This window comes from Neofelis nebulosa, chromosome 7 (genome assembly GCF_028018385.1).
Source record: "Neofelis nebulosa isolate mNeoNeb1 chromosome 7, mNeoNeb1.pri, whole genome shotgun sequence".
NCBI lineage: Eukaryota > Metazoa > Chordata > Mammalia > Carnivora > Felidae > Neofelis > Neofelis nebulosa.
This window is the reverse complement of record NC_080788.1, coordinates 52767104-52781551: the sequence shown is the minus strand read 5'-3', so window position 1 is coordinate 52781551 and position 14448 is coordinate 52767104. Positions and strand designations below refer to the sequence as shown.

Below are 14448 nucleotides of genomic sequence, written 5' to 3'. Positions count from 1 at the left end.
TCACAAGGGTCCTTGTAAGAGGGAGGCAGGGAGATCAGAGTCAAGATGTGATGAGAGAAAGGAGGTTAGAGGATGTGGGGTCACAAGCCAAGGACTACAGGTGGCCTCTAGAAGCTGGACAAGGCCAGGAAGGGACTCTTCCCTAAAGCTTCCAGAAGGAATAAAGCCCTGCTAACCCAGTTAGACTTCTGACTTCCAGAACTGTAAAAGAATAAATTATGTTGCTTTAAGTACCTATGTTTGTGGAAATTTGTACAACATCAATAGGAAACTAATACAAGCTATATATTATATCTCATGATTCTAAAATGTCTTATAATCAAGAAAGGGAGCACTTACCCATGGCAGAAGGTAAGCTGACGGTAATAAGGGGAAAACATGTACGGAGAAGGAGGAAGCTTTGGAGGAATATGGGGAAAGGCAAGGGCGCTGGGCCTGGGGCTATGGAGTTTGATGTAGGCAGGCTTCCCCTTGGGCCACCCATATCAGCCACTTCCTCTATTTAATGTTAGCCAAGGGTCTGATTCACGGAAGAGGGCTCAACAGTATGGATGCTGGTCTGAGGGTCAAAGGGAGGGGAGCTGAAGAAGTGAGGGTCTGGAGTTGGGCAGAGTTTGCTTTTCCTCCAAGTTCATGCTCTATTATTTTGTTGTTTTTAGGCAAGAATTTGGGCAAGTCAGAGCTAACAGAAGGCTGATCAACTGTCCCAGTTTGCCCAGGACTAAAGGGTTTTCCAGAATGCAGGACCTTCCATTTTAAAACTGAGAGTCCCAGGCAAACCAGGACGACTTGGCCATCTTACCTTGTGGCCTGAAAAGCTGGGGTAGGGGCTACAGGGCCATCTATATAACAACACCAAAATGTAAGAATGACAGGCTCAGTAAGAGGTTGAGAGATTGGAAGAGAGAAGAGCCCAGTGATCCTAGATCATGAAGCTCTCTGGGGGGAGGGGAGACTGGTCAGAAGAGGAGGTGTAGCTCTGAGGACCAAAGGGATCCAGGAGACTGTGATGGAGAGAGAGGCCAGTGGGTTAGGACAGTCACCCTTGGGAACCCCGAAGATATCAGGGATGGGGCAGGGCTGAGGTCAAAAAGAAGGCTCAAGCCATGTGCCAAATTTCCTTAAGAAATGAGGCAGCCTGGCTGGGAGGTCAGGAGACAGCAGCATGGAGAAGGGGAAAACAGATGTCAGTTGAATGACAGGAGCTTCAAAGGAGCAAAGGTTCTATACAGGAGTAGAGGAGAAGTGGTCTGGAGGCTGCAGGGGGAATAAAGGGGAACATGGCCATATGACTTCTGGTCTTTTCAACTCCAAAATTCTGACTTACATGCAGGTGGGGATAGATCTTTCCACTGTGGGTCCAAAAGTTGGCTTCTGAGGGTACTGCATCCTTGGCAGGACAGGGGACTATGCTGAAAAACTACCTTGACTATCTCTCTGCCTTAAGGTCATTTCCCAAGTCACAGAAAAGGCTAACAGGTTCCCAGTGGGATGTCTTCACTGTTGATCAAGAGAGTTTCTGGAGAATCTCTGCACAGAGCCCAAAGTAGTTGGGCAAAAAGCTGAAGCGAGGTTGGGCTGGAGTTCTGACTGTCTGGGCTGGAATCCTGGTCCCACCACCGACTGACTGCAGTCCTCTGGCAAGTCCTTTCACCCTGCCGTGCCTCAGTTTGCTCCTCTGTAAAATGCAGAAGTCAGATGACCTACCTCAGGGGCACTAACACCACACATACAGCATCATCGATAGCACCTGCAGAATGTAGGAATTTGCAGAGTGAAATGAGGCAGACTTTGTCCAATGCCTCCCAATTTCCATTCCCTACTGCTTCCTGATAACAGAAACCCAACGTTGTTTGGGGATGTGTGCCCAGCTCAGTTCTCTCTTTCCCAGGGTCCCTTGCAGTAGCAATGTAACCTACTTCTGGCCAATAAAGTACAAAATCTGTTGGAAGAAGGGAGATTTGGGGGAAAACTTTTGCTTTCCTGGTAAGAAGGAGAAACAGAGGCTGGTGACCACTTTCTCCCTTCTTCTGGCCCTGGATACAGAGGTGATGTTTGGAGCTGTGGTGGTCATACTGTAATCAGGCGGCAAATCCCAGTGTTCTCAGGGTGGTGGAGAAGAAAGACTGGAGGGTGGGTCCCTGATGGCACCCTGAGCTGCTAAACCAAAGTCGTTGATCACCTACCCTTGTTCCTGTTACACGAGGAAAACAGCTCCCAATTTGTTTCGCTACTTTATTTGGGGTCTGTAGTTAATTGTAGCTGGACACATCCCTAAATGATATAGAGGTTTAGCGTGTCTCCGAAGGAGGCCCTTACAAAACCACAGCACACTCTCGATTCAGGTCATCTGCTTCTATCAAGAAAGGAATCAGGTGCTAACAACCCAGCATGAACCCCATGTTTCTTTTCCAAAATATTAAAGGGGTGGCCCCAAATAGGAAGTGTAGGAGCAGGATGTATAGGTGTGCCTGAGGGTACCATAGGGAGGCTGGGCTCAGCAAAGGGGAGATGCCATCCTCAGAGCTGAAAAATAAGCAGATAATGCCACTTCCCCAAGCCTGGCCCTCAGCCCAAACTCTGCCGAGGACAAACCATCTGACAGAGTAAAGGGAAGCGGATCCCGCCAAGAGCCATTTAACCTGGCTACTTAATTGCTCACTCATAAAAATCACAGAACCGGTTCTGAATTATGGTAGTGGTCAAGACGTATGTTGTTTACCTAAGACTGCTGTTGCTCGTTTATGCCAAACACACCGCATCCCTTCAAAAGCTTCTTAAACAGCCTCAAGTGAACTAACTAAATGGTAGGATTTGGTAAGCTCCTCTGCTTTCCTTCCCCCACCCGGTTCTCCATCCCCAAGGAAAGGGGGCAGATTGGAAAAAATGAGGTTTTAACTCAAGAGTCTGGTTCCTCGGAAAAGCAAAACTGAGAAAAGACACAATGATGGAGAAAGCCAAATGATTAAAAAACAAAACAGGAGTTTACCCTAGGCCGCGCCCACAGGGCTCGCTGCACTGGCTACCGCTGACACCCCACCCCCTCCTCCACCTTGCTCGGCTCGGGCAGGACTGCCATCAGTTCGCATCTCTCAGGAAGGCGATGGAGGGAACTCATCTCAAGACCCTACCGGGGTAGAGCAGCGACCAGGGGCGGCTTCCACCAGGCGCCCCCGCCCAGAGGCGGAACCGCCTCCGCTAAGCAGGCGGGGGCTCTGCAAGGTGTCGGGCGCCTCCGAAGTCCGCCCGGCTCGGGCCCCACAGCCGCGCAACCCGGGGGCTCCGGGCCGCAAAGCACGCCTCACCGGCGCCCGGGAACCAGGGAGCCCATCCCGGGCGCGAGGCCTGGCTCCGGCCCCCCGGCCCTGCACCCCCAACCCCGCTCCCCCGGGGGGCCGGTCTGGTTTCTTCGGCCCGCCTACCGGCGCGCAGCCCCCGCCCCGGCCCGCACTCACGCTCCACGTCGTGCAGCTTGGCCCGCTCCTCCTCCAGTTTGCCCTTGAGGCTCTCGGCCTCGCTCTTCAGCGACGCCAGCGTCTGGTTCTCGTGCAGCCCATCGGTTGCCATCTTCGCGCCGGGACGCGGCGGGGAGCGAAGCGGAGAGCGGGGCGGCGGGTGAGCGGGCGGCGGAGGCCAGGCTGGCGAGCGGGCGGGAGCGGCCCCCGGCGCAGCTCCAGCCGCCTTCTCCCCGAGCGCGGCCCCGCCCTCCGGCGCTGACGCGGGCGGCTGCGAGCCTGGCTGCCGCGGTCGACTCCCCCCTCTCCGCCCGCCTCGCCCGCGGACACCCGCGCCCCCTCCGCGCCCACCCCCGCCCTGGCACCTGCGGCGCGCGCCTGGCGCTGTGCCCGGGGCGATGCCCGCGGTGGCGCTGCAGCGCACAACACCCGGAGAAGCAGGGAGTGTCGTGCCCCTTTTACCGGTGGGAAAACCGGGGCTCAGAGACGATAACGTGACTTGCCCGAGGACACGCTCGTAGTGAAGGACCAAACTGGGATTCCAATCCAGGACTGCCGGCTCCTGGGACCCGGTGAAGTCCCAGGGACACGGCCTTCCTACCTGCCCCCTCCCTGGCACCGATCAGCTCTCGTGGGACTGGATAGGCTGCGCAGTGGCTGCTACTTGCAGAGTAGGTGAGCAAGGGGAGGGCAACGAGGCCCGGTCCACACCCACCACTGATTCCCACCTCATCCTGGGTAGCCCTGGTCCCCCACCCGCCCCCAACGAACCGGAAACTTTCCTCCTTTGTTGACTCAAATATGCAAAAATAAAACTCGTTTTGGCTTCTGAGAAGCTGTAGTGTACGCCATGAAGACCGCACACTCTGGGTTTTGCTTTTCTTTTTTTCACGCAGAGAATTAAGTGCCTGGCCTGGGGTCAGCAAAAGGAGGTGGTGGCAGGGGTGGGGTTAGTATTCAGGGGCCCAGACCCAGCGTTTTTGAACACACACTCAGTGATCTCAGCTGTGTCATTTCTGAGGCAGCTTCCTCCACCTTAGAATGGAAGGTTCCTAGGAGTCTCTCAAAGATGCAGATTTTGTGACTTTAAGGCAGGCTCAAGCATCTCTTTTTCCCAGTCCTCTGCAATGCGAGGCGCTGTTCCAAGTACTTTACGTTAATAAACCACAACAGTCACCCTGAATGGATACTATTCTCCCCATTTTACAAATGAGGAAGTTGAGGGACGGAAAGTGTAAATGATTTGCTTGAGTCACACTCCCAGAAAGAGGCAGAGGCAGGATTTGGACCTAGGCAGTCTGGCTCTATTCAGCTACATGCCTCTAGACTTCAGTGTGGAGGACCCAACCCATGGCTTCTCCCTTTTACCCCTCCATGACCTTGCGTGTGTGTGTGTGTGTGTGTGTGTGTGTGTGTGTGTGTGTGTTTATACATGCAAAATGGGAAGGCAGATCGAGGTTACAAATTCTAGAGCAAACATTCCCAAACAGGATTTTGGTGGCTGTGCTCACCCTTCCCTCCTTCCACTTCTTGTCCTGGGTGGCTCTTCATCAAAGGAAAGTTGGAAGTAGCCTGGGTGGCTCAGTCGGTTGAGCATCTGACTTCAGATCAGATCATGATCTCATGGTTCGTGAGTTCGAGCCCCGCATTGGGCTCTGTGCTGACAGCTCGGAGCCTGGAGCCTGCTTCAGATTCTGTGTCTCCCTCTCTCTGCCCCTCCCCCACTCGCACTCTGTATCTTTCTCTCAAAAATGAATAAACATTAAAAAAAAGTTGGAAGTAATCTATATTAATCTAAGCATGGTTGTCTAGGAGGTTAGATTCTGGGCTCTTTGGTTTCCTTATCTGGGACATCTACTTCAGCTGTTGTGAGAATTGAATACGAGAATGTGAGTGAACCTCTTAGCAGACACCGCCATCATAGCAGATGTGTTTTAACTACCAGCTCCCTTTTGATTTAACTACCAGCTCCCCATTGATACAGGTTTATTCATCACTTATCCTCAGTATTTAGCATAATAGATGGTATATGGTAGGTGCTCAGTTAATGTTAGCTTATCAAGTGGATATATAAAAACTGTATAATTAAAAACAAAACAAATACACAAAATATCAATGTGTTAACAGATATATACAACTATTTATAAAAGTGAAACTATTATATCTGCTTCAGAGTTTGTAGAGAAGAAGCGTAAAAGGATGGGTGCCATCGAGATCATACTGCCTGAGGATAACTCCTGGCTGTGCTGTGTGGCCTTGGGTGATTTACTTAACTTCTCTGGGTCTCAGGCTCCTCCTCTATAAATGGAAAACACCTCCTCAAAAAGCCTCATCCTGGGTAACCCTGTAGAGCATCCCATGACACATAGTACTTGCTCAAAATTAAGGCTCCCTGATACATTTGAGCAATTCATATGAAGTAATTTGAATGAGACACTAGGCCATGGGAGACACTTCTCACCAGGATCACCTCAGAAGGCCTGGCCAGATAGCATCCTCCCATCACTTCCTCGGGCTGGTGCCTCATGGCCCCTCGTGGGCTGTGTGTGCCTCCTCAAGGTCTGCCTGTGTGTGATCTGGAGTGAGCAGAGCTTCACGCTGGAGCGTGTCCTCCTCTGGACGTTCTCTCTGTAAACTAAACCCCACGTATCTCCCAATCTGGAGGGTCTGCCATCTAGAGATGAGGACATGCAACTTTTTAATAGCTGGGAAAGTTTACAAAGTGCCTTCCTGTACTTTGGTTTCCACTCCTGTTTCTAGGTAAGGAGTCTGGAGAGCAGAAAAGTTGAGTTCTGCTACCTTTCAGTAGTAGTGGAGTTACAGGGTTGCTTCATTTGTGAAAAGGGAAACTGGGGGCTCACAATCCCAAACACCCAGATAAAAATCAGCTGTCTGTCACTTGGATGTCTCCTCAGCCACAGGAGTGTGTCTGAATAATTGGGAACCCGCAAGTGCTTATGGTGGAGATAGCCTGTGACCGTTTCCTGAAAAGTGCCTCCGACCTGGGAGAATCTATGATGCTACAGGATGTGATGACAGGGATTCTGGGCTCCTTGTGTCCAGAGAAGAAGGTGTTTAAAAACAAAAGAGCTAGATTCACAAATAGCACTGTACCAGGATGGTAGGGCCGCCAGAAAGCAGGCCTCTTTTAAGAACTGAATGTCCTCGGTTTGACGATTTGCAGAGCTAAGTTTAGAACACAGGGTGCTTCAGGTAGAAGCCTGTTATACTAAGCCTGAATCTTGTGACATCAGGATTGTTACGCTTTTCCAAAGCCTGTGTGTCACTCTGGGCTGTTTACTTGCCATTTGCTTTATGAGAACATAAACGGAACCAAGAAGATGAATACTGTCTTTTCCTCTTCAGGTGGATAAAATGTAAAATTCCCCTCTCCTCTCTTTGATACATGGTCTTTAAAATGTGCTGATAATTGGGGGGTTTCCTATTGGGCTTCTGGAGAAGAGTGCTCTACCACCTTTGACCAGGTGGGGGCTCTGCTCAGCCACATTACTGAGCCCAGCTTTGCAAATCCTCTGAGATAGGATTAATTTCAAGGGCTTCACCCATGCTATGGGCATTATGCTGAAAGATCTGAATAAAGCCGACGCATAGTCACCTCTAGTGAGGATTCATTTGTGTTCTTTGAAAAATGTCAGGATTTATATTCAGTCCCCAGCCCTCACTGAAGTCTCAGGCCTAAGGAACACTTTTCCCTGAACTTAATGTTGTTTACTACTGAGGCCCTATAGGGTTCAGTCTTCAATAGAGTTGTTCCTAGGGAGAGCTGGACCAAGGTCTTTGGATAGGTACTTCCAGGCTGTTTATTTGCCAGAGTCCCTTTTATTTTAGTTGCTTGCCTAGCAGACTAGTAGAAAGCAGAAGCAAAAAACATTAGTCCCAAAAAATAATAATAGCCAAAACATTCATTGAGCACATCCTGTGCCGGGTACTAGTGTTTTAAATACTTTATCAGGGGCACCTGGGTGGCTCAGTCGGTTAAGCATCTGACTTTGGTTCAGGTCATGATCTCATGGTTCATGGGTTCGAGCCCTGCATTGGGCTCCACACTGACGGTGCAGAGCCTGCTTGGGATTCTCTTCCTCTTCCTCTCTCTCAAAATAAACAAACTTAAAAAACATAAATACTTAATAAAATGAACTCATTTGATTCTTACAAAGCCTTATGAGATAGTGCTATTAATCCTATTTTACATATAGGAAAACCTCCCTCCTAAGAGAGTAGAGATCTGCTGGCACACCACCACCAAAGAACACAACTTGGATCTGAACTCAGGAGGTCAGAGACCAGCGTCCACACCCTGAACTCCCATGCTGTACTGCCTCACTGAGCCCATGTGTGCTGTATGTGTGTGTGTGTGTGTGTGTGTGTGTGTGTGTAAATTCCTCTGTCACAGGACCCAAACATTAGACATCATTTAAAAAACAGGTAACTACTTAAATTTCTAAAAGGTGGTACTTACAATTTCTGCACACATTGAACAGTAGCTGAGCTGTTGAGATTTCTTGAAAACTGGTCTCAGAGCTCGTTGTTTGAAACATTTGTCACAGGAGCCAAATACGTTAACTAGAAAGGTCTGATCACACATTTTTTTTTTTTTTGCCCAAAATGAAGCTGAAAAAGAGAGAAAGAGAGAGAAGGGGACATATGTGCATGAGAAAAGCCAACAGAAACAGCTTTTTAAAACCTCATCTTCCTTTTATCATGATGGTTGCTCAGACTTCTACATGTGGGATGAAGTATATGCAGTTAACGTATAACCTTTGATTTATTACAACATGCTGGGTCAACACCAACTCGTTTATTTAATCAGGAAGAAAGCATTAGACAATAGGTTTTCTGGGGTTACCATTTAACTGGCTCTTTTGGCAGCTTCAGACATGGATGCAATTAATCTTTGCAGCACAATATTAATCCTGTGGGGCTTTGCAGTGGAAAGCATTGTTGTAATGGATACTATAATTTAAAACTTAAAAAAATTCTGCCTTTAAGGTACACTTTTGGAATAAAGAGTCAGAAAATGGTACAGCCTGATCTCAACCAATACTGTAAGGCTGAGTAAACGCAGTATTGGTTCTCTGCAAGGGACACATCCCACTTATTAAATATTTGACAGCCATAGACCCAGGGTCCCTGTCTGTCCATCAAGAGGTCAACAGACAGGCCCAGGCCACTGGAGGGAGAGCAAACTTACGGAAGCAAAACATCTGGTGGCTAAGGGTGCTGGCTCTGGCTGACCAGATCCTGGCCCCACTACTTAGGCAAGTTACTTTGAGCTCTCTGGATCTTTGCTAATCGATCACATGGGGATCTTAACATGTATTGTCACAGGGTCATCAGGGGAATTAGAAGAGACAGTTCATGAAGCTTAGCTCAAGGCTGGAATACCGTGAATGCTCCATGGATGTTAAGTTGCCCTGTGAGTGCCTACAGTAGCAGCAAAAGCAGCATAGCAGTGGGAAGGGGGTGGGGGGGGGGCAGGGAGGCTAGAGATGTGGAAGAAGCAGAGGTGAGCTTAAGGCCACATTTCAGGCAGAACACAATGAAGGCCTTACTTGAAACAATGGTATGAGATGTATGTGGACCACACTTAGGAAGAAGGAGCCAGACTTGGCGACATGTGGGGACAAGGAGGGGGAGATGTCTACAATGCCTCTTAGGTTTCTGTTGGGGAAGCTAGGTGTTGCAGTGCCACTGCTGGAGATGAGGACAAGAGGGTAAGAGGGGGAGGGAGCAGCCATCACGGTGGAGCCGATTTAATAGGTGTTCCAAAGAGTGGGACAGATCAGAATGGAACCAGCTACTGACCACCATGGAGTGCTTGGCCCTGACTGCTCACAGCCACCCCAGGAAGGAAGCAGACATCTGTGTTACAGCTGAGGAAGTGCCGGGGGATTAAACATGTTCAAGGTCAGTGGTGGAGCCTGAATCTGTGTGCAGTGGGACTCCGCAACACTTACCATGGAACCGGCACAATCAGTCTGCTCTGCCTTTTCATAAAACACTCAAGGGCCTGCCCACTGGAGCCTGGCCTTTGGCGAGGACCCGGTAATGTTGCCCCCCACTGCCCACACCTGCCAGTCACTAGGTCATGCTGAGGACTCCAAGTAATAGCATTAGGAAGGTGAGCCATGGGTTTTTCAGCAAGGCAGCAACGTCATTCAAGTGGATTATTACAGCATTTGTGCTTCCAGAAGTAGGTCAGAGAGAGAATGTACAACAGGGGAATCAACTAGGTTAGGAAACTGTTATCGTGTTCTGGGAAAGAGGAAACAAGCTCTGGATGGAGTAGCAACTGTGGAAATGGAAGGAGAGAAGAAACCTGAGGGACCGAGTGGAGAAGGAATACAAGCATGGCTAGGCATTATGGGGAGGCAAGAGAAAGGGAAGGAGAAAAGAAACGCCAATATTCCAAATCTGGAAGGAGACACTGAATTTTAAACTTTATCAAATGATAAGAGCTGTACATGTTTATTAGAAATAATTGGAAACAGAAGGACATGAAGAGGGACAATCACCTGCATGCCCTATACTAACGAAGTGACTGCTGTTAACACTTTGTGTTTTCTTCTAGTGTCTTCATAAGCATATATTTATACTCTAAAAAAATTGGAACTGTTTGCCATGTATAATTTTGAACTTTAGTTTTTTTGCTTCATAGTGCTATTGCATATTCTTGGAAAACACCATTTTCTAATGGAGACCACCGGTTTTGAGACATACCAACCTTAAATCGCTTCACACAGCTAGCATTTTAGATCTGGTTATTAAGCAGGCAAGCAACAAACTAAATTAGAAATATTACAGTATTTAAAACTATAAATATTATACATGGGCATTGTAGTGTCAGGAAAAATCAAAAAGGTATAAGGAAGAAAATAATCATCTACAATCCCACTGCCCAGAGAGACTCCTGTCCACATTTTGGCATATACAAGAGATTTTATAGTTTTAATATTTTTATACACTGGTGTTTTTCACTCAGCATCTATATCATGACTAAATTTATTCTCAGCGCATTCTACCATACTTATGGTCAATAATCCTTTTTATGGTGAGGGAACTTTTCCCAGCTAGGACAAGTGTCTCAGTGAACATTTTGACAAGAAAAATATAAAAATGTCCCATTTTAACAAGCCTTGGGCACCTGGGTGGCTCAGATGGGTTGAATGTCCGACTTCGGCTCAGGTCATGATCTCGTAGTTCACGAGTTCAAGCCTCACATTGGGCTCTGTGCTGACAGCTCAGAGCCTGGAGCCTGCTTCAGATTCTGTTTCCATCTCTCTCTGCCCCTCCCCTGCTCATGCTCTGTCTCTTTCTCTCTCAAAAATAAATAAATAAGTAAAAACATTAAAAAAATAAAGAAACAAAAAAACAAGAAAACAAGCCTTGACATGAAGTTGTTCTGCGGTTGTCCATAGAACTCAAACCTTCCCCTAATCCCACGCCAAGCACAAAATGTCCTTCCAATCTTTCACCTAAATATATAATTTGAAAATTACTGAACAACCCATCACCCTATATTTATTTTTAAGAGTACAGGCCAAAGATAGAAAGAAGTGAAAGTCCCTATAACCTGCTCTGTGTTTTTTCCCCCTTATTTAGATTTGGTGCATATTCTTCCAGACTCTTCTGACACCATAGGTAAAGCTTTGTGAGTTACACAAATAAGGCTGTTAGCTATTTGCCTTCTTCACCTCATTTATTGTCAGTACTTACAGATCTGTTTTGTGATAACAGCTTTGGTATTACTCTATACTATGTCCTGTCATAATTTATTAAACCAACCTCCTATTATTGCATATGTAGGGTATCTCCAGTTTTTACTTATAAAATAAAAGTAAAATGGGCAAAACAACTCCCCCTCCACCCCACCCTGCTTTGCTGGTGGAATGTAAACTGGTGCAGCTGCTGTGGAAAACAGTTTGGCAGTTCCTCTGAAAGCTGAACAGAGTTGTCACCATATGACCCAGCAAATCCACTCCCAGGTATATGCCCCTGAAAACTGAAAACACATGTTCACATAAAAGCTCATACATGAATGTTTGTAATAGCATTTAAGCCCAAAGTGTCAACAACTCAAACCCATCAACAAATGGGTTTATTTGTTGATCAACAAACAAACAATATATGGTATACCCATATAGTAGAATGTTATTTGGCAATAAAAAAGAATGAAATCAGGGGCGCGTGGGTGGCTCAGTTGGTTGTGTGACCGACTTCGGCTCAGGTCATGATCTTACAGTTTGTGAGTTTGGACCCCACATCGGGCTCTGTGCTGAATGCTCAGAGCCTGGAGGCTGCTTCAGATTCTGTGTCTCCCTCTCTCTCTGCTCTTGACTCTGCTCAGGCTCTGTCTCTGTCTCTCTCTCTCAAAAATAAACATTAAAAAATTAAAAAAAAAAAAGAATGAAATTCTGTTACAGGCTGCAACATGGATGAACCTTGAAAACATGCTAAGTAAAATAAGCCAGACACAAAAGGCCACTTACTGTGACTCCAATTATATGAAATGTCCAGGATAGGCAAATCCATACAGACGGGGAAGGTAGATTAAAGGTTACCAGTAAGTGGGAGGAGGGGAGAATTAGGAGTGACTGCTTAATGTGTAAGGGGTTTCTTGTCTGGGGTGATGGAAAGCCTCTGGAATTAGATAATGCACATCCTTGCATATATACTGAGAACCACTGAAATGGATGCTTCACAACGCTCATTTTTGTGTGCATTATCTCATTAAAAATTATTAAAATTTTTTTAACGTTTATTCATTTTTGAGGGACAGAGGGAACAGAACCTGAGTGGGGGAAGGGCAGAGAGAGAGGGAGACGGAATCCGAAGCAGGCTCCAGGCTCTGAACTGTCAGCACAGAGCCCGACGCAGGGCTCAAACTCACTGACCACAAGATCATGACCTGAACCAAAGTTGGACACTCAACAGACTGAGCCACCGAGGGGGCCCCAAGATTATTATTTTTAATACAAGACTTTGAACGGACCCTTCACAAATGCAGACATTCATATCGTCCATAAACATATAAGAGGCGCTCAATATCATTAGTCATCAAAGAAATGCAAATGAAAACCACACTGCTATACCAGTACTTACCCACTGGAATACCTAAAATTTAAAAGACTGACAATTCAAAGTGTGGCCAAGGGTGTGGAGAACTGGACCCTTTTCCTTGTTGGTGGGAGTATAAACTGGTACAACCTCTTTGGAAAACTGGTTGATAGGACCTACTGAAGCTATACATAATCTGTGAGCTGGCAATTCTACTCCTGGATATACACTCATCAGAAACAAATACTTATATCCTCAAAAAAATGAATAAGGATGTCATAGCAGCTTTATCCAGAATAGCCCCATGGAAAAACCCAAATGTTCATCGACAGACCGGATAAACTGTGATATGCAATAAAGAAGAAGAAAGCTCTAATGCACATGACAGTGTGGATATAGCTCACAGATGTGACTATATAACATTTGTATTAAAACCTTCCTATTCCATAAGCTGCGTTCTGAGGCCTATGTTCACATGCAAAGTGTTACTTGGATCCATTTTTAAAACAGATTATATGACTTTACAGATGCCTAAATTTTTCCCCCTGGATGCCAGCATGAAATATATTTTTAAAACAAAACACCTTCCTAGTATTTCAAAAGAAACACATGCAGGTTGAAGAACAATTAGAACAGGCAGATTAACCCCCCAATCCCCCCTTACCTGTGCTCCTACCTCCCAGAAATCCCACCTAACACCTTGGTGTGTGCACATAGGAACACTTTCGGAGCGTGTGGGAGAGCCTGCACATATGTGAGTACATACATACCTTCCAGAGAGTCAACACTTGGAGCGACCAGCTGAGGAGTCAGTCAGACCTGCAGCTCCAAGGGGAAGATGCCGAAGCAGAAGCCTCACCTCTAATCTCCTTATCTGGGTGTTGAGGCTCAGCAGCTTTGTCCCTTCCCACGGGCACACACTGCCGATGGCATCCTTCTGCTCATCCGCACCAGATGCCCTCAGAACCTCCGCTGACCTGTGTCTCGGGCTCAGTTCTCTGCCCTCCGCAGAAGGCAGACGTGGCAGCTTTGCCCCTCACGAATCCATTTCCCGCTCCACTGAGCAACCCTAAGATTCCCCTGTGACTGTTACCAGCGCCTCCTGCCTTCTTAGTCCTCAGCCCACCAGCATGTCTTCATTTTGGCTATCCTTCCCACCTTCAGCTTTGTGGGACTGAGCAGGATGTGGGATGAGTGCCCCTCTCCCATCTCCATGCATAAAGTTTTCAGCCTCTGAAGGTCCACTTGTCTTGTTCCCAAACAAGACCTACTCCTGCTCAAGGCTGACCAGCCTCTCCCCTCCAATCCTGCTGCCTCTAATAGGACCTTGCTCCTGCAGCCCTGTCCCATCTCACCAGCATCAGATGAGCAGTGGAACAAGTAAGATGTGTACAAGCTCTCCAGGAGCTCACAGGCTAGGAAAGGAGATGGGCAATGTTACCGGCTTCTATAGCCCAGGGCGAGTGCTGTAAAGCAGGCAAAAACCCTGACTTGTGGGACCTGAAAAGGAAGGGTGATGGGCTCCTGTGGCCTAGGGATGATGGGGAGAGGAGAAGGGGCATGGAGAAGGTCACAAGTGCACATCAGAAACCCACTCACGTCTCTGCCAAGTAGCCCCTCCTTCTCTCACTGTCTGGGAGCCCATGGAGGCACAGCCTGAGGCAGGACTTATGGCATATTTACTTCCCTTCTAAAAACATTTATATACTTTTTAAAAAAGTTATTTTGAGAGAGAGACAGAGAGAGAGAAACCCAAGCAGGCTCCACCTTGTCACCAAGTCCTACATGGGGCTCCAACCCACAAACTGTGAGATCATGACCTGAGCCTAAACCAAGAGTCGGACACTTAACTGACTGAGCCACCCGGGTATCCCAACTGTTTATACACATTTTATGAGAAATTATGAATCTGTAA

General features: G+C 47.4%; 1 protein-coding gene across 4 annotated transcripts in view; it reads right to left on the bottom strand.

Moving 5' to 3' along the window:
- GNB5 (G protein subunit beta 5) overlaps positions 1-13429 on the bottom strand; it is a 59964-nt gene extending 46535 nt beyond the window's left edge. The window contains exons 1-3 of one of the 4 annotated variants that reach the window (XM_058737706.1): positions 13304-13429; positions 7936-8087; positions 3456-3567 (exon numbers count right to left, since the gene is read on the bottom strand). In XM_058737706.1, coding sequence (XP_058593689.1) covers positions 3456-3567; positions 7936-8061 — 238 coding nt within the window. In that variant the 5' untranslated portion in view covers positions 8062-8087; positions 13304-13429. Of the gene's footprint in view, positions 1-3455; positions 3736-3820; positions 3924-7935; positions 8088-13303 lie in introns of those variants that run through there. The other 3 variants (XM_058737709.1, XM_058737708.1, XM_058737707.1) reach the window with 3 other exon arrangements.
- Positions 13430-14448: the final 1019 nt, after the last annotated feature.